The following is a 22148-nucleotide window of genomic DNA, read 5'->3' as shown; positions in this document are numbered from 1 at the left end:
GAATTTGAGTAGTGTGGTTGTCAATAATGGGTAGAATTGGTGAATGTTACACTTGTGTAAAGTGATCACTCAAACCAGCATATAACGGTCGTCAACCCCGTAAATGCCCAGACTTCCATATTCTTCTTCACCTTTGATGAGATGTCAAAAAATAATATTTTAAAACAAAGTTACATTTTAATGATAAAATGGAAAATCACAAAGTTAGTGCTTCAAATATAAATTATATGCAATATAAGTAATTTAGTACAAGAGTGGGAGATTAATTAGTATCTACTCGAAGTGCAGTAAATATTGTACACTCTGCTCGATAGAATAATTCTTATCAAATATCCCATCACATTCTATCTCCGTTTCTATCTGTAATTACACCGAACTGCCTGACACTTCAATAGGCCCATTAATTGGGAACGCGAGCTCTGATTTATAAATTATGTGCTATCAATGATAATTATACACAACTATTCAATATCTTATAAAGTCTGTTACATTCCGCGCAACCGTTCATTATAAATCCGGATAAATATAATCAACGATCATTATTGCAACAATTATACATTGCCATATTTTTAATACAACAATAATGCATCAACTATGTTGCTTCTTATACTTATTGATCTTACTAGCCATCTTGTTACATCATTTTATATATTTATTTTGACATATCGTAGTCATACAGGAGAAAGTGACCAAGTGCATTTTTTACAAAAATGTGATCATTGACTATTTGATATCTTACTAGCTTAACATTGCCCTGAAAAAATCCCAAAGGATATCAACTTGGAAGTGTAATATATTGACTTGTTTAAAATGACTAACTGCATTGATGTTTATTTTCTTGACTAGCAAAAGCGACTTAAATGGTCCTCCTAAACATTTTACGTTTTGTTAGTTGGTCACTTTCTCCTGTACGACTACGATATATCATATTGGTCACGTGATTTATGGTCACATGGATATGATGCTCCTAAACAAATTTAAACGAACAACATTTTGAGTGTGTCCAAATACTTGTTCACAAACCTGGATTATCTCCAATTATAGGAGTTATTTATCGTTTTTTTTTTCATCTCAACATAGATGAAGAAGAATATGGATATATATATATATATATATATATATGTGTATATATATATATATATATATATATATATATATATATATATATATATATATATATATATATATATATATATATATATAAATATATATATAAATATATATATGTATATATAGAACTTCCAAGAATTTGAGTAGGTTGGTTGTTAATCAAGGGTAGAATTGGTGAATGTTACACGTGTGTAAATTGATCACTTAAACCAGCCTATGACCGTCGTAAGCCCCGTAAATGCTTAGACTTCTACATTCTTCTTCATCTATGTTGAGATGTAAAAAATAATATAAATTAAAACTCCTTTTATATAACATATGAATCATAAATTTCTATTGCTAACACTTGAGTTGAGTTGGTTTAAATTAAACATTTTCTTAAAATAATTTTAAGCAAGTTTTTTCTTCGTTTTGATTCCATTAATATGGGGAGTAGTGTGGGTTCGTGAATGGAGTAGGCGCGAGGAAGTTAATTATCTTTGACGGCTCTGGTATATAATTTAGACGTACAGTCTCCGGACAGAACAATGTGACCACATTTATCTGATAGCAGTGTATGTATTCATTTATTTGTTCTTGTCATGACGCATTATTCATAAGGCAGGGGCACTCAACTTTTAATTACTATCATCCCTACTTTAACTATTAAAAATATAAATTCTTACAATTTTGGGGAACTATGTGTCTTATCATAATAATTTAACTATACAGACATGAGAAAAAAATCCGTAGGTTTTAGTAATATTTTTCTGATACATCCAATACAAGTTTTGTTTTTTTTTGTTACAATTTTTGGCGCTTCTATCACCCAGAAAAGTCTACTGTGTGAAGATAATCTCTATGGAAAAGGAGAAAAAAATGTCTCACAATACATTTTAAGAAATAGTGGTATTTACCGAGTAAAACTTTAATTAAAATTGATGTATTTTCACATTATTTTTTGTTGAGAATACCTCATTAAGGAAGCAGTATTTTGGTTGAGTAATTTGTATCAAATTCGACAAGTTACGACTTTTTTGTTCCGAGAAAAAAGAAAATCGTTTATAATCTCCTCCACCTTTGATATTTTGTAGTTTTTTTTGTTTGTTTGTGTCTGATGCCTCCTTTAAAGTGGACTTGCATACGCATCATTTCCTTTAATGAGGGTTAAGTTGGGGTATTATAGATAAAAAGTATTTAGTAAAATGATAATTATAAAAATAAAATATCCCCTATGGATAAATAGTTCAGTTTCCTGTATGTGAGGTCGCATGATGATCTGCTATGACGGGAACACAAAGGGACCGCCGCGGACCGTGCCCTAAACATGCCGACATTTTACTGTAGGGGAGTTCAAATTCAACAAAACTTTATTAGACTCTGGATCAATGGATTTTTTTAAACTATGTTCTAAAAGAATGTCGGATTAAACATATTCTACAAGAGGATTTTCAAAATTCTCTTGATTATCATAGTTAAATCGGAAATATAAATATAATTTTGAAACATCAAAATAATCGTGAAATATTGCATAATTACGCAAATTTATATTTAATCTTGACAGAATGTGTTTTCATAGTATTTTTTGTTTTTCCTTTAAAAAATTCTTCATGCCAAAAAAAAGTAAGTCGTTCGGGTCATCCAATCAAAACTGATCGGACTAATCTTGATATTGACGAATTGTTTTTTTTTTAACAAAGATATAATCTGTTTTCGACTGGTATTTTTCCGTCTTAGGTCAGAAAACATGGAAAATGATACCTTTCTCGACAGTCAAAGTTGACAAATGTCGCCCAGATTACCTTAATCTATCCGGACTTCAATTTTATCAGTTTCACCTCCTTATTTGATGAAAATACAGAAAATATATCATTATCGAACAATTTCTTAGTGATCTTAGTGTAATTTCTTAGTCATGTTCAGCTTCCTATCACGTACTATTTACAAAAAAAAATAAACAGGGGTGGATGTCACCCAGTATATTATCTCTTAAAAAGTGTTGAATTTGATCTACCCTTTGGTCAGGTATCATCACGCATGATCTGAATAGTCCGTAAGTGCGAGTTTCCCCGCCCTGCAGCCTGCACGACTGCGACTGCACGAACGCTAAGGGATATTAAGTTCCAAAATAAAACATAACATTATTACATATTAAGTTCTACTATTACGGCATCATTTACACTTTAGCGTAAAGTCGTCCCCGATGATATCGGATTTGAAGGAGACATCAAGAACTAATATTATAGTCCTTTTTGAGACTTTTTAAGGTTGATTTTTAATAAATATTACGTTCGTATTTCACATGTGCGTGTATTTAATACAATTTACTATATTTGTTAAAAAAAATAGAAAGATATAATTAATTTTAACCACCAACAATAGAAAAATAGGGAAATTTAAACAGAATAATTAATCACACAGAGTGAAGGGTGCACTAAAATCAGTTTTAGCAAATAAAAATCTATCAGCGGAGGCTAAACTGGCAGTACACAATGAAGTTCTGGTTCCAACCCTTATGTATGGAAGCGAAGCATGGAGTTGGCAAAAGAAGGATGAAAGCAGACTGAATGCAGTCGAAATGCGATCCCTCAGACGAATGTGTGGCAAAACGATGTTTGATAAATGTTCGAATGATGAAATAAGGAAAGAATGTAAGGCTGAGATAAGCATTATCGATAAAATTAAGAAAGGTGTGTTGAGATGGTTTGGACATGTGGAGCGTATGAGTGAAGAAAGAACGGTTAAACAAATTTATGGAGCGAATGAAGTTGGAAAAAGAAGCAGAGGACGACCGAGGAAAACTTGGCACAATCAGGTATGTCAAATACTTGAAAGCGGCCGGGTCAGGAGTCGTAATAATCGTCGGGTATGTATGAGGAGATGCATGAATGTAGAAGAGGCAAAGAATGTTTGCAAAGACAGAGTGGTGTGGCGTTCGATTCTCTCTGCCTACCCCTGCGGGGAAGCGGCGTGATGGTTAGTTAGTTAGTTAGTTATAATTAATCACCCATTTTTTTTATCTAGAACCTGAAATTTACCTCACTTTTACGTTATTTTGTGGTGTCCATATACCATCAATTTCAGAAATAGTGAAGTGACAGAGGATACTAATGACTTCTTACTACACCTCATCTTAAAATAGTGGTGTTTAGAGCACTATATTGGCTTGATACAATGGGTCGCCGTCTTTACATATAATCTACATTATGTTTTGGCCCATTTCAAAGGATTAATTCGCAGCGGTTTGTAGAAACTTTTCTTTAAGTACCTTGCATAAACGACATTTCCAAATTCTATTAAACTTACACTCTGATAATATTAATGCAATGGGCGTCAGAAAAAATAGGATCATTCTAAGCGAAATAATATTTTAGTGCATTGTCTGGTCACCCCAGATGAATGTGTTTCAATACGAAAGTGTGATAAAGGATTTATATGGAGTAGGATGTAATTACATACTTTAAATACTTATTAGTCTAAACAATGAAACAAACAAAAAAACTTTATTAAGACGCACCCAGTTCTCGTGAAGCGGTACAGTTCTCTCACTAATGTGATTCATACTTGTATGAAATATAACATTATTGTCTTTCGAGAACTTGTTTACTTTCTTCGTATTGATATTAATTTGTTCGCAAAATGCAAAGATCTTATTTGTTTTGAAATCATGTAATATATCGATAAATGACTGACACATCTACCCTCAAAACTATCCAACTACTGTACTAGGATTTACGTAATTAAGTATATGGTTTTGGAAAGAAAAGAGTTATTAAGAGTTAAAAAAAAAAAAAAATCTCGTAAATATGGGTATTATTTTTCAAAAAATATGCGTGCAATATACGTGGCTCCTCATATCGCTCACTCCTTTCAAGAACGTCATAAATCAAAAAACTTGATTTTTCAGGAGAACGTTTTTAAAGTTTAAAAATATAATACAATGTGTTAAAAATAAATATCAAGCCACTTACTGAACTTTTTACTGTGCAACAGACCTTTTTAAGTAAAACCTGATGGTTTTTTCTCCATTTGAAAAATATTTAGTTTAATTAAAAAAATAATTAAACAATACCTTTTCTTCAAAATGAAAAAATAACACTTTCTGCCCTGGAGCGGGTAAATATAAAGTTAAAAATATGCCTGTTTTGCTGGGATATAGTACATTTTATGGGCATTCCGAAAACATGCACAACTGAAAATTGACGAATTTTGATTTATGACGTTCTTGAAAGGAGTGAGCGATATATGAATATACAATTCACCCGGTCAAGTACTGAATTGCATATTTGAGAATACACCCTTAAGGACGCCCAATATGATAGTAACAATTTCTCGTGAACGTTCCATATTGACGCGATCGATTACTCGTTTGTAGAAGTTATGACGTTTGCCATTTCTCACTAACGTAAAATTATTTGAATTTTTATTGAGACTCAATTTTATCGCGTTTTCAAATTCTCTTATTTTACCCTTATAGATTATTACAAATGACAAGTAAAAGAGTGACAAATAGCATACAAAAAGTCAACAAAGACAATGAAGAATAATTGGTTTAAAAGTTAAAATTTAAGGAGGTTAGATAAGAGTCGGTCTAAAGAAACAAGTTATCTCAAGCCATCTCAACACACATTTCTTAATTTTATCGATAATGCTTATCTCGACCTTGCATTCTGTCCTTATATACATCGTTTTGCAGCACATTTGTCTGAGAGATAGTATTTCGACGGCATTCAGCCTACTTTCACCCGTTTATCGCCAACTCCAAGCTTTACTTCCATATATTATCCAAAAAACATTGGGCAACTAACTGAAGCTTAGGTCAAACTGATACAGTTTGTAATAATTTCCATTCCGGAGGTATTAAATAAAAACAAAAATAAAATATATTTTTTCTTCCTTTAAGAAATTTCAATCTTGAAAAACTTATCTGTATTTAAAGAGCGTCCAGTTCAGTTAAGTGGATTCATTTAAATATTTTTTTACAAGAAATAAATCAAGCTCTCCGCTTTAAATCGTCTGATGATATCAAAATTACAGTTGTGAAGAAGTTTTCGCTCGACATACTCGTACATACTCGCACATACTCGTATGGTATTAAAACGTTTTGACATTCCGTGCCAGTCGGCCAATCTGCATAATTTCCAAAAATTATTTAAATGCTTTCTTGAATTGTTTTCCTCCATTGTATAAGGGAGATCATTATCTCCAGACCTGGTAAAATATTCACCAAATACCGTATGACATTTATCATTTCTTCTGACAACCCATTCAAAATATTGTAATTAAACCACCTAATTAAAATAAAAAAGCGTTTTAATCCAATCTACATAATACTCTTGAAATAAATATTATGAAAGACGCCGGGAAAACTGATATTTTTTTTATTATTTAATAAACCGTTTATAACAAAACTAGAAATAAATCACCTTTGTATAATATAGGGATTATACATATCTGAAACATTATAATAATTTTTTATATAAAAAAACACCCTTCAACATTACTTTTCATAAAAAACTTGAAATATTTTTTGGTATATATTTTTGTAAAGTTCTGGTCATGAAGATTTTGGTGGGTCTAAAATGACATAGGGCAAATAAAAAGCGCGTAAATTGACAAGAAAATAATACGTAAAATTTAAATATATTTTATTTATTTTTTCCTACATATTTAACTAAAATCTTAAATTGTGAAATTTGCTTTTGAAAAAAATATCCTTTAATAAATAATATCTCATCCAAGATTTTTTCATCTACCGTTTCTGATAGATTTTTATTTCCTCTATTTTTTTAATAATCTCGTTTATTCGTATTCTTATAAACTGAAATAAACTGGAATATTTCAATACTATACGTATTGAGTTGAAATGCTGAACATAGAAATTTTGACGCAGAATAATCGATTGTCCGTGTCTGGTAGAGAGTATACTCAGTAATACATAGTTGAAAAAAATATTGAAGGATATTATAAGAAATAGAAAATATAAGGCTTACCAATTTCTCTGAAGGATCCAAGTTGCTGCCAGCAAGTCACAAGACTGCAAGACCCAGACACTCCGTGGCATTTGCAGGTTACCGTCGACTTCTTGATGACAGCCTAAAAATAATAATCAAAAAATTGTTCATATCGCTCACTCCTTTCAACAACGTCATAAATCAAAATAACTTGATTTTTCAGGAGATCGTTTTTAAAGTTTAAGAATATAATAAAATGTATTTTAAAAAAATATCAAGCCACTTATTGAACTTTTTACTGTGCAACAGATCTTTTTAGGTAAAACCTGAAGGTTTTTTCGCCATTTGAAAAATATTTAGTATCTTCAAAATGCAAAAACAACACTTTCTGCCCTGTAGCGGGTAAATATTATATTTAAAATATGCCGCTTTGGCTGGGATATAGTACATTTTCTGGGCATTCCGAAAACATGTACAACTGAAAATTGACGATTTTTTTATATATGACGTTGTTGAAAGGAGTGAGCGATATAGAAATAATTAAATAAAAAACTCTAACATAAAAGTGATACGATGTTTGAAAAAGATGCGGAATGCATTGAAACAGACGTTCTAACTGATTTTAAGAAAAAGTGGTATTTCTCAAGTAAAACATAAATTAAAAATGGATAGATTTTAACCACAAAGCAAAAGTCGAATCAATGAATGGATTTTAAATTAACTAATTTCAAGTTGTCCAAACATTCACCTCCGTAGTGTAATGGTAAAATGTTTAGCTGCTGTGCTCTAAGTTCCGGGTTGGATTCCCAGGAGGATTTTAATAAATGTAAGTGATTTTTGCTCTCAAAACTATTTGAATATAACCCTTGACTGGCACAAGAAGCGCTTTTTTACAAAAATTATAAAAATAAATTAATAAATATATATCATTTTCGACTAGCCACATCAGGTGGCTTGGTGGATATCTACTTTATGTCAATATGAACTCAACGAAGTTGTTAGGTACTAATATTTTTGAAGCAAAAGATATTGAAAATATGGGGAAAAAAGAATGAGAAATTTAATTACAACTGGTAAAATTATAAGCTAAAATAATAAAAATGAAAATGATATTTTCTGGCGTTTCTCATGATAGTGATTATAATCCAGGATTCGGACCTCACATACTAATATAAGAGTTTCTGCTCAATAAAAAGCTTCTTTTCATCTCACCAATAGATGAGATGTCTCTAGTGAAGTTCTAGTGATTCAAGAATAATGTTTCGGAATTGGTTTATATATAAATATAGAACTTCCAAGAATTTGAGTAGTGTGGTTTTCAATAATGGGTAGAATTGGTGAATGTTACACTTGTGTGAAGTGATCACTTGAACTAGCCTATGGTGGTCTCAGCCCCGTAAATGCCCAGACTTTCATATTCTTCTTCATCTATGTTGAGATGTAAAAAAAAAATATAAATATTCTATTCATTCATTTATATATTGGACAGATAGACTGATAGTTATTTTATCTTTGGTATATAATGTTCGGTTGTTCAAAATCGTAAATATTCTAAGATTATTCACCGATTGCTTTGAAATGATTTCAAAATGTAGGTACGAGTAGCAACCCAATATGCGCATGAATTTGTTTATTTATATTATATATAAAATATAAACATATGTAGATGTGTCTTTGATGAGATGTCAAAAAAATATGAGAAATTTAACATTTACATGTTAAATTTCTCATCATTTCAACCCCAGTTGCATTCTCACGGTTCCTTACGTTTTTATTATCCTGTTCTAATAGTTGTAAGATATCTACTTCGAGTTAATATAGAAAAATAATGCTTCTTTAGTAGACTCACACTCACAGCATCCCAAACTCGTTCCCATTTACTTAATGGCCTGAAGCAATTATAAACTAATCCTGTGACTCAGTTATCTCGACTTAATGACTATTAGATATATAATACTTAAGGATTCTATTCGGTACAACAATAAAACAAAACAGTAACAATTTGATGGCAGCGCTTTTAATCTTAATACCGATGAGTATTATACTCGTAAATAGATACATTTGTTTACAACCCGCCATCGGCTGGCTTAAGTGATTTATTATGATATATACAGTGACCTAACTAACTAACTAACTAACCATCATGCCACTTCCCCGCAGGGGTAGGCAGAGGGAATAGAACGCCACACCACTCTGTCTTTGCAAACATTCTTCGTCTCTTCCACGTTCATGCATCTCCTCATACATACCGCCGATTATTACGACTCCTAACCTGACCACTTTCAAGTATTTGGCATACCTGATCGTGCCATGTTTTTCTCGGCCTGTGACCAATTAATAATATTAATACAGTGTAATACAATAATAATATTGATACAGTGACCAATTATTTATATTAATATTCTACCCAGGATTAAACATTCACCCTTTTTTATTTTCGGATTTTCTATATACATATTCTTTGTTACGGAAACCATTTCATATGTATGTGAGTTTACCAATGCCATATGTGTGTAATTGAACATAAAATACATATGTTTTTTTTTTAATAATTCTTTCACCATCTGACAGCATTTTGACAATATCTAAATCTTATTGATTGGTATAATCGCTTTATAAACGATTGAATATCCGTATTACGCCATTCGTTGAAACTTGTATAATTCTATGTAACCAAAAACTTTTCACATGCGATTTCTGTTTTTTTCTTTTTTCTAAAATAATCTTATCAATATTGAAACGAAAATTTGTGTATCTGTTCCAGAGAAAATTTGCAAATAGTGTCCTCTGATGTCGTATAAATTATACAGATCATTTTATTTCGGAAATCCTAATTGAAAATTCATTTCAACGCAACTATTTATTAACAGCCGCAATAAACTCACCGACAATGAGTACGAACTCTTCCTTAATTACAGACTATCGTCGTCGAATGATACGTTTTGTAATCGAGAGAAATCATGTTTAAAAAAGTTTTTACTGCAATATGGTTTTTTAAACAGGAATTCAAATACACGAAAATAAAATATAAATTATATAAACGTTATTCTCTTTAATACCTAAATTAAAACGACCATATTTCACTCTCAAAATAATATCAATTGTATAAAAATATACGATATTGATGGATTTTGAATTTTAATGGGTAATTACAATATTATCACATTGATTTATATACCTAACTCATGAATATTTTCGTCAATACTGAAAATTCTTTATACTTGTATTAATTGTACAACGTGATTACAAATTACAAGGAATCGATTTCCTTACGTAATAATTTTCACACATAAATATTTAAATTGTAAAAAAACACATAGCATTATGGCCAACCGCAATGGCATTTATACGCCTCTACAAGATAAATTACTTTATTATATATAATTGTTAATTGCATGGGATATTGTTTCAATATTTCTGAGTATTGTGATTCACGTTTTTTCAATAGAGTTTTGTCATAAGATTATAATTTAAGGTAGGAGAATCGAAGTACTGTATAGAAGAATAACCAAAATAATGATATTATATCAAAATAACTTTCAAAGCCATGGATCCCTTTGATATTCAAAGTTAATCTGCCCTTTTCTTGTAAAAAAATATATTTTGTAGGAAATTTGATTAAAGTTTAAATGTAAATGCTATTTTTTACACATGGTATTTTGTCCGAAAACTTTGGAGCATTATATTAGCAGTAAAAAATATATATAATAAATAGTTAATGAAGTGAGCACCACAGCGAAAACAAAACGTGTTACCCGCTAATACCAGAAAACCTAGAATAAATACGTTTATTACCGATTTTTAACATTGACCATAAAAAAAAGACTCGCTGATAGTTAAATATTGTAAGAAACATATTAGTATTATAAAACAGTTTATTTAAACTAATTATTTGTGGTTGCATTGGTGTGTATAGGGTTTCTTTTCAGGGTAGGTAGTAAAAAAAACTAGGCATTCGATGATTTTTTTTAAACCTAACATAAATGACAATCTTCATTCATGTATCAAAACTCTAATGATGCGTATTTTATAATTAAAAAACCGAAGAAATGTAAAATTTTAAATAAACAGTTAAACGTATATTTCGTTCACTATCACAGTCGTTGGATAGGCATTGCTTATGTGACCGAGTACCACAAAGGAATGATAGTAATAATATTCTTCTACAATAAAAAATTACCTCATCACCAAAAAAATAATAAAATCGGCTAAAATGGCAAACATACTTTTTGATTATATTTATTAAACAGAAATTTCTTTTCATCATTTCTAAATCTCGAAACGTTACAACAATTTAATTTTTTACCTAATAAAGGTTTAGCTTTCATATCAATATCAAAGATGTAACCATTAAGCAACATTACTAGGGAATACAATCGTCACGGCTGGAGTTGAATAGTACTTTTAGAATTGTTCTATAACATTCAACTAAGTAGCGTTATCTTGAATTGGACTTCCTGCACATCTGCTGCTTCCACATTCAGCTCGTTGGGGAGACGATTGGACGTGCAGTGTGCACTTTGTGGCCGAAATTAGAACTAATCACATCTATAGTATTACAATAATTAAACTAAACTTTGCCAATATTAGAACTTCCACAAATGAATTTCACAATATTTCAACTTAAAACGAATTAACATATGTTAATTGTCCCTAACATTTATGATACTGAGTACTTCGAGCTTTTAAAAAATATTATATTTGGAAAATTTTATATATTTTTTTTTTGGCTCACCAAATACATCAAACAATTTTGATGGCTTTTGTATTTTTATGCCAAAATACAATCATAAACCCTATAATAAGTTTCGAATACATTTATATTATATGTATTTGAAACTTGATACTTATGTAAAGAAAGTGATACTTTTGTATCACTTTCTCTTACAATTGCATTTATTTTAAATTTTATAACTTTGACAATCTGCCATTAAAAAAAAAGATAGACATCGCAATTAAAAAAAACTTATTTACTTAAAGATATCTAAGAAAATTCAGTAAGAAACAACAGAGTGATGTGACGTTCTATTCTCTCTGCCTACCCCTGGGGGAAGCGGCGTGATATTAAGTTAGTTAATTTATATATTAAATTTTAAAATCAAACTCTAATTTTTTGAGTCTACCAAGTTGTATTAATTATTTGAACAAAATACAAAAAAAAATTGTGCCAGCTGTTTTGCCTAGTACAAATATAAGTTATATTATGTTTTGACATATCATCAAAGATGAAAAAGAATATGGAAGTCTGGACATTCACGGGGCTGATGACCGTCATAGGCTGGTTTGAGTACGCAGTATGTTAGGTTAGTAAGTTGATTAAGTTAGGCAGTAATAACATGAATTAATAATATGAAAAATAAGTCCTTTTGGAGATAATCCAGATTCGTGAACAAGTATTTGGACACACTCAAAATGTTGTGAATCTAAGTTAGTTAAATATATATATATATATATATATATATATATATATATATATATATATATATATATATATATATATATATATATATATATATATATATATATATATATATATGTAATAAAATAACTAGGTACCTACCTATACATTTTATTAAGTACTTACAAATAGTACCTACATAAAACAGTTCTACCACCAGATGCCGCATGCGTCGCTCACAATAAAACAAAAGACTTCCGATAATATTATTAACTGTCAGAATCAGATAGATAGATAGATAGATAGATATAAAAATTATTATAAAGATAAATTAAGAATAAACTTTAATTACAAAGCAACACATTGTTTATTTTATTATTATACACCCACTTTACATATTATTTACACGCAATTTTCAAAAGGAAAATATTACCACGTTATAAAACGACAATTTTGTTAATTGGAAATGGATTATGAAACATTAGATGTATTAAAACAATTACTACAATATGTTCGGAGTGAGAGAGAAAAATTAGAAGATGATCAAAGAAAACGATTAGAAGATAAACAAAGAAGACGTGGAAATCTAAGAACTAGTGATAAAATTAAAGATAAAAGTCCATGTAAGATTTGTGAAAATTTAAATAAGGGAACTCGATATCACTCTGAAGCAATGTGCTGGTTTAAAACAAAGGAGGATGATAAGATTAATAATAAAAATGAAGATTTACAAATTACACAGAAACAGTGCTTGAAGAATGAAAATAAAAATAATGTGGAAAAAAAATCTACAAAATATAAAATAAAACATACTCCAGAAAAGAAGAATTTCGAAGCAGATTGTATGAGCAGGAATCCAGTGTTAGAATCGAAAGAAAATGCAAATGAACAATTAAAAGTTGTAAATTTGGTTAAATTAGAAGATATTTTAAAAGATCAGAATAAAAACGAAGACATACAAATAACACAGAAACAGTGCTTAAATGAAAATAAAAATAAAGTAGAAAAAACTTCTACGAAAGATAAAATAAAATATACTCTAGGAAAGAAGAATTTAGAAGTAGATTGTCTAAGCAGGAATCCAGTATTAAAATCGAATGAAAATGCAGATGAACAATTAAAAGTTGTAAATTTGGTTAAATTAGAAGATATTTTAAAAGATCAGAATAAAAATGAAGACATACAAATAACACAGAAACAGTGCTTGAAAAATGAAAATAAAAATAATGTGGAAAAAATTTCTACAAAATATAAAATAAAATATACTCCAGGAAAGAAGAATTTCGAAGTAGATTGTCTAAGCAGGAATCCAGTATTAAACTCGAATGAAAATGCAGATGAACAATTAAAAGTTATAAATTTGGTTAAATTAGAAGATACTTTAAGAGATCAGAATAAAAATGAAGGAATTCAAAAGAAAAAAACAAATGGATTAAAAAAAAACTGTGTCTACTTTAAAAGGGTCGAGAAGAAAAAAAAAATACAAAAAAAAGAAAGAAAAAAAAAACGGAAAAAAAGGAAGAAAAAAAAAACAAGAAAGAAAAAAAAGAAAGAAAAAAAAGAAGGAAAAAAGAAAGAAAGAAAAAAAAAACTTTATCATATCACTAAACTTATACCAGTCCCTTCACTACAAGAAGATGATCCGGAGGACGAGTGAAAATTTTACTATGAATTTTCTTCCCCAAGGGGGGAGATGTAATAAAATAACTAGGTACCTACCTATACATTTTATTAAGTACTTACAAATAGTACCTACATAAAACAGTTCTACCACCAGATGCCGCATGCGTCGCTCACAATAAAACAAAAGACTTCCGATAATATTATTAACTGTCAGAATCAGATAGATAGATAGATAGATAGATATAAAAATTATTATAAAGATAAATTAAGAATAAACTTTAATTACAAAGCAACACATTGTTTATTTTATTATTATACACCCACTTTACATATTATTTACACGCAATTTTCAAAAGGAAAATATTACCACGTTATATATATATATATATATATATATATATATACATATTGAATTAACAAAACTACAGGCGAAGTACATTCTATTATTTAAAAAAAAAACTTTTTTGATCCTGTTGTGGACCAAAACCTGGACTTAGTGCATGGTAGCCAAGCAAGATACCACTCCATTACGAAGACGGGATACATAACCCTAGCTATAATTAATCAGGCGAGACTTTTCTCTCCCGTTTCTGATTTCCAGACGTGTTCTAAGATAAAGCAGGTATCTGCATCGAGTCCCGTCCCATAACGCCTTGAGAGGCCTTTATACCCGCCCTTGGTAATTGCACTTTTATTTCATGATCCAGTGGCGTGCGATTATTTGAAGAAATTAAATATTTATCAACATATGAAAGATTGAACTATAACATGTGAAAAAATTGCGTAACTCAATGGATCATTATCAGACGTGGGGAATATCTTATTTAATATACTCAACCTATAAAGGATTGCATTAGACTCGTTTTGTGTTTATAACAGCCGATATAATCATTTTCTTTTGGAAAATTCGCCTTCGTAAAAACGTTGTTTTCGTAAGTTGATAATGAATGACATCACAGAAACTATGGACTTATTTTAATATTGGTAGCATTGCTAAATTATTGGCGGCTCTATTTGTTGATGTCTATGGTCTACCCTGCCACCCCCCCCCTCCCCTCATATTTGTATAACACAAATGGTAGTGTAGTGGTAAACAAACAATTTATACGACTACTATTACAGCTCTATAAACCATATGACGTCATAAACCGTTCGATGACGGAAATTTGATGACGTATGCGAACGCACGTTTTTAGTTTTAAGTTTAAACCTTAATATCTCCATAGTTCTCTACAGATTTCTATAATAATGTTTTCGATAGTTTTGTGATTTTTAATATAAATTTATAAGCCAATAAACTAACATCGTGACAAAAATCTATTATAAGTAACAGACCTAATTTTATATGCGATTAAGTCAGAAAACAATATATGTACTTAGATTTAAAAATATTTTTAATGCACCATATTTTTTTACATGCATAAGAATGTAGATACTTTTTTTTACAATACAAAAACACTTGATTAATAAAAAATAAAAAATTACATTTAACTTTTTCATTTAGATATTGCTTTTTAGAAATAAGGTCGCTAATGTAAATTTATTGTACAAATATAAGGAGTTTTAAAAAAATCGAAAAACCATTTTTAAGTAACAAAGTAGTAGGTACTTAGTAAGTAATAGATACTTGTATTTTTCGGAACACATTAAAAATCCAATCCAACTACGCCACTGCTGTAATCTAGACTGTCGAGGCGCAAATTAAAAGGTTTAATTTCACACGTCGTAAAAATGGAGTTGTAAGAATTATTGCTGAGCGCTTCAAATCGACTTCATTACAAAGGGAATGAATTTGATTTTCCTGAGAATTCTTAACTACGTACTAAAAAATTCTCTTCAAAGACCAAATACGGTGATTTTCATCTTCTAACTCAAATGGTGCATAGGGTATTGCATCGCATTGACGCAGTGTTATATTGATAGTTAATTAAATTAAATAAGATATGTGATTACATTATATAAGTACTCTGCAAGTATCATTTTTTTCAATGTGTTAATCATACATATAATGTCATGTTTGCATACTCTTAAGAGTTACGTATGATTTATCTCTCTTTTAGAACCTTCTATTTTTAATAACTCGTTGTATTTTTGATCTACTGATTACAATGTCAGCTATTTTGCTTTCTAAGGCATCTCGAATTTCAATAATTCATGCAACACAGTGCTTATATCACAGCGTGGGTAGAGAAAATAACGTGAATCATTTAAAAGACTACTTTGGAAATAAGTTTTTTTCCTTAAAAATTATGAAAACTTTTTTTAAGGTAACACATAGCAATTTCATTGAGAAAATTATATCCTGCTATAATGTATGAAATAAAATATTTATTTTATTTTAATAATGTTAACAGCGATAACAATATTATGTACTGTGTATTTCATATTTCCCTGGTAATTAATAAACTTTATATCACGATAATTTGTTCATAATCATTACAAATTTGTTTGAAAACGTTGGAAGTAAATCATTTCATCTTCTTAAATTTATTTATTTGGTACTTTTATAATTTATTTAATATTTAATAACATGTTTTAAATCATTTATAATAAACACAGGTAATGAGATCCGCATAAATAATTATAAATAGTACCAGGATATCAGGACGTTAGAGGCGATATACATACAGCGTATTTCCTCGCAACCCTTTGGCTGTATGTGTTGGAATAGATAATAGCTGATTAAACCATTTTGCGAGAGTATAGTTTACCAATACTACAATACTGAACGCACATATACGAGTACTACACGCACAGTAGGGCATTATTAATCCTTATTGTAGATTTAAAAAAATTAGCGAACGTTTTTGTTTTCGGATTTCTTACCGACTAATGATCTTGATCTTTTCAATCTTTAAAAAAATATATTTTCTCATTTGGTAATTTGGGTCTAGTTTATTTATTTTATCAAAGCTTTTCTTTTTCTCTTCCTGATATATACCTGATGCAACTTCGAAGATCCTATGGTCAAAAATTAAAACTGTTTTATTTTGTATGAAGCGAGATATTAGAGATTTATTCGATATATTTTTTTTTCAAAATTTCCCCAATAAGTATTCAAAGCCATAACTGAGATTATTTAAGCGAAGGTAGTAATTAATTAATAAATTTGAATATCTAATATTTAATTTTTTATTTCATTCTAAATAAATAAAAATGTGTAATTTTATGTTTTTCATTCGATCAATAATGGTTTTTCTCGTTTATTTCTATTACATTTTGTTTTCGATTAATAAAAAAATGTATTTTATTTTAAATTAATATTTTAAAAGGTTAACATTTTGTTTTTCCTCTTTTTTTACAAATAATTATATTGTCTCTTTGTACTGTATGTGTAAATGTATTTTTTATTTGTTCTGTTATTTTTTAACCTTTTTTATTTATTTTAATTTAAATAACAACTTGATATTTTTAATTGTATTAAATCAATTATCACAAAGAAATTTCAAAACAAAATGGAAGCAATAAAATAATACTTTTGGTTATGTGAGGAAATTCATCAATATACAAATTTATGGTTATGTACAAAAACGTGGAAAATTGTTGCAATTTCACTTTTTTTTAATAGAGACAATTTATTAATGTTTCGAATTAATTTGACCTTTTTTCTTCTCTATTACTTAACAAAATACCTTTTTTACTACTTATCGTGTCAATTATTCATTTCTACAATATACTATTCTTTTCTTAAAGACTGGTATTTCGAAAAACATTTTTTATTCAATCGGTTTCAATACATACTAGCACAATGGTAGTAAATTTTATTTTAAAAAGGTATGGAACGGTCGTTATCGCTGTATTTGACACTCTTAAAATACAAATAACTTTTTGTGAAGGCGACAAACTTACCCTCCTTCCAGCTTCGTTATTGTGTCGGTTCATGAGCGCCCTCGCCCTCCGTTTACTACCCCTCTTGGATCTAATCTCCCTCTCTCGAACGTCTACGAAGTTCTCCGTGAATCTAAAAGAAAAGAAAAAACGTATTTTTTTAGTTTATATTGTGCTTTAAGCATAATATTTGCCTTTAAATAACAAAAAACCAAAAACAAGTATCTTTTTAATATTAATGATCATTACATAATATGGAGATAATCGTAAAAAATCTTGATTTATATTAATTGAATTATATTATATTAGATACTTGTTATTATATTATATCAGATACAGTATATATATTATGTTAAAGGCTTTAGCTGTTCAATAAATAAATAAAAAAGTAAATAAATAAAAAATAAAAGTTTCACTGCCCTAAAAAGTATAAAACTTTTGGTATATTTCGAATTTTTTTATTGAATAAATTAATCAGTTAATAGACTCCTTCCGGCTAGAAACTTTTGGACCTAACTACGAATACCAACGCGCAATTGCATATTCGAATTTGTAATTATTGGCAATGGAAATAAAATCAATACATAATTATATTATTTATTTAAAATATGCGTGAATTATTTTGGCCAGAAATAATAATCACATCATTCTGTACTAGTGTAAATCAAAAATGATGAATTTGATATAACAATATAATTTGTATTTTGTATATAATTAATGAAAATTTACTCCTGGCATTTTACGCCTGGTAGAATGTAGAGGAAAATTTTACCTCCTTTACGATGTTGCTTTATAAATTTCACCCCATTTTCCCTCACAAAATACACTTCACCAACAACCAAACTTATACTGAGGACAAATGTATTTTCAGTTAAAACCCATGAGGGCCTAAATCCTACATCTTAAAAAATAACCTAAACTGGTTTTTCAAAGCGTTAAAAAAATATATTGAAAAATATCACGTAAATTGAAATAAAATGCTTGTTTACGCAATAATTGAGTATTTTTAAATTTGACTGTTTTTATAGACTTTTATAAACTTTTTAAGGTATTTCTGAAAAACGTCATTCTGTTTTTGTAATGTGGTTTCTGAGCATGCGTATCACGTGTCACAATTTTCCCGCTCGAATGTATTAAGCGCCGCCCTTAAGTATTGATTTTCTTTGCTCCACCCCCGAACAGATAAGCGAGATTACAAAACCATCATATCTCTCCGATGTCGTGGCAGACCAAATCCGTCCCTTGGGGCGATTGCGTAGCGGTTATATTGGCTGGAATGGTAGCTGTCGAATCAGGAAGAGCGGGAAAGTGGATTTGGATACGATGTCGTAGACGTTACGAAACATTTCTGTGCGCCTGGTATTCTTGTTAGAAATCCACAAGGTTTAAACTAAAAATACAAATTTGGGAAAATTCCTTTTTGCTACGTTTTCTACGATTATCTTTTTATACATATTTTGTTAAGAATAATACTTTAACTAAATTTATAAACATATTTTTTGGTGCCAAGTCCATTTTCAGACAAAATTTCCTGAAGAGAACTCGTAAACAATTGACCGAAAGGAACAATTGATCCAGTCCCAGACCAGGTTTAGTTGAGCTCCAGATAATTGAAAACGCTCTTTCAAAATTTGTACTTAAAAAACTTGTATGTAAGTGATATTTTCGACACAGCTTGATAATGGTTCCCACAAGAGAAAACTGCTATCCAATTATTCGCTGGAAATATTAATCATGTTACGTTTCATATTCTTCGTAATCGACCTTTATCAATACAGTTTGATGAATTTCAATTTATAATAAAACATTTTTTTACCACACGATTGCCTTTTGTCCTTAAATACCAAAAAATATATATATTTTTAATATGTGATGTACGCCATTATGTGTATGTAACATAAGCGATTATCCCGTATCTAACCTCTCCTGACTGCATGTGCTCCTGGTATTTTCCAACGGATTTGGACAATCTTAAGCGCTAAAGCCTTATCCATCCCCTCCAAGCCCCCCTATTACGGTTACGGATAACGTCCCCGTTAGCCTTCTAACGCTATAACTATCAGTTTTTAGTTTCGTTTAACTAGTAATAATGAAAGCGTTAGTAATATTTTGTTTTTTTCCTGTAGTTTTTTTGGCATTGCTTTTTAGATAAAATGGTAACAATTGTTACCGGTACTTGAATAAAAGGAATCTGAAATATATTTGTAGGTTTTTATATACATATGTATATGTGTGTATGTAGTTTAAAATTTTATTTTAAAGATACATAATAAAAGTCCAAAATACTTTGTTTTCATTCTAATTATTCTTGGCGTAACCGCATTGATTGATATAATAATATATTTAATATTATAGGTACTAAAAAATTACCTTGGTCGTACATCTAAGTTATCCCTGTATTTTTTTTGCACCATAATTTAAGAGAAAAGATATGCAAATATGTATGTGTTTCCAATTGGAACTCATATTCATGAACCACTTTTCTCCGAGCGCGCGCAATCTGAAAAGCTCGGAATCTTCAGATGAGCCTCGGTCTCCTCCGTTTCATGCTATCCTGGTATAAAAATGTCTGGAATGCGGGAATTTGCTCCAGAGCTATCGTTAGAAGTTCCCGCCAATTTTCCGAAGGAAATATCTGGAATGTTTCACATTCCTATTCCCCTTCGATGTATGCACTCCGGATAGGAAAAATTCATCGATACGATGTTTCGCGTCAAATTTTTAAGCTTTCGTTGAAATATTTCTTCTCTCACCTAACGGAAATATTTCTTCTCACTTCTCTACAGTTAGTTTTTTTATAATAAAATATAACATTTAATAACATTTTAATCATTTTCATTGTTTGGAACTCTTTTATTCGTTTAGTGTTGGTAAAAAATATTTTTTCTGTCACAAAACATATTAAAATTTAACAATATTCTGATCAAATACTGTAATTTTCTTCAACTACTGAAGTTTTTATTTAACCCCTTCATTTCATACTTTCCTAATATAATAAGCTAGTAAAAGAAACTTTCAATTGCCCAGAGCTTTTTGGTTCTAGTATACGACCATTTTGGTACTATAAAAATGATTTCATATATTTGTATACACTCAATAGCCTTCTAACAATTTTGCACACCAAACTGAAAATTTATTATTTTAAACGCATTAATGTAATTTATTTCAATGAAGAATTTTTCATTGTAAAAGCTCTGATCTTATAGTAAACAGTAAAGGATTCGAGAAAACTAGGTTAACTTATCCTTTGGCTGCTATGGACTCCTGGTGTATAAAAGCCGAAATATGCAGAAAAATCCATGTTTTTGTGAAAACTGTTATGATGGAAAACGTTAGCAGTGAATATTTAATCTTTGTACGGAGCTTTTTTTCCCGATGACAATGGTTTTCCGGTGCGGTCTGGTAATATTATATTAACCAGAAGTATTGCACATTACTTGTGACGATTTCATTCATGGGAGCGCTACGGTTCGACGCATGCGCTTTTCCACCGCGGTCTCTAGTGTCCAAGAGATTACTCCTCGACATTATGTCGCCCTAGTAGTGTTCTACGCAGAGGAAAACGAATATGAGCTTTCTGTTAAATGCGTCAAATGTTAAAACGAAAATTCTCCCTTCGGGAAATGCGCTCGGGTTTTCCCGCACCGAAAACTGTTTCTAACGTATGAAATTCACGTAAAACACCTCTTCGAGTTACTGCGCTCCCGACCCAACTAGCCTCCGACGTTAGAAATTCCTGAAACTCAAGGTAATATTTTTTCATTACGCGTATTTTCAAACGTAGAAATAAATGTAAATATTATAAAACATCTCAACAATTTTTCTTACTTAATTAAACACGTCAAGTTCAAACGCTAATATTAACTGTTTGTATACCAAACTCGATTGAATAAATAACAATTTGTCATAATAAAGAGGCTTCTGAAGGACGTTAAAATATTTCACGTTGAAAATGAAGACTGAATTTTCATTATTTCCTGAAAATCTGAAATTGAAGCCCTTTCGTAGCGTGAAAAACTACCCGGAGAACAGAACGTTGAATGGGTAATGCAGAGGGAAAACCGGGGAGAAGGCACAACGGAACGCATTTAACGTAGCCATAATCGTAAACTGCGACAATTTAGAGGCAAATAGTCAAAACGGATGCGATTCTCATTTCTATCAGGGTATTAACTCCTAACGGTTTAGTACTTTTTTACAAAAGTGGGAAAATTTTCTGGTAACACAAAAAACTAATAGGGATTCAATGTTTGTTT

At 29.9% G+C, this 22148-nt stretch overlaps 1 protein-coding gene across 1 annotated transcript in view; it reads right to left on the bottom strand.

Moving 5' to 3' along the window:
- The window catches only part of LOC148306844 (protein Wnt-5b-like), a 91256-nt gene that overhangs the window by 27327 nt on the left and 41781 nt on the right, over positions 1–22148 (bottom strand). The window contains exons 5-6 of the mRNA XM_088264306.1: positions 17914–18025; positions 7083–7185 (exon numbers count right to left, since the gene is read on the bottom strand). Coding sequence (XP_088120432.1) covers positions 7083–7185; positions 17914–18025 — 215 coding nt within the window. The remainder of the gene's footprint in view (positions 1–7082; positions 7186–17913; positions 18026–22148) is intronic.

The sequence above is a fragment of the Brachycentrus maculatus genome, unplaced genomic scaffold (assembly GCF_059751285.1).
Source record: "Brachycentrus maculatus isolate JH-2025_06_01 unplaced genomic scaffold, ASM5975128v1 h1tg000222l, whole genome shotgun sequence".
NCBI lineage: Eukaryota > Metazoa > Arthropoda > Insecta > Trichoptera > Brachycentridae > Brachycentrus > Brachycentrus maculatus.
The sequence above is the reverse complement of the archived record's forward strand: the minus strand, read 5'-3'. Positions and strand labels throughout refer to the sequence as shown.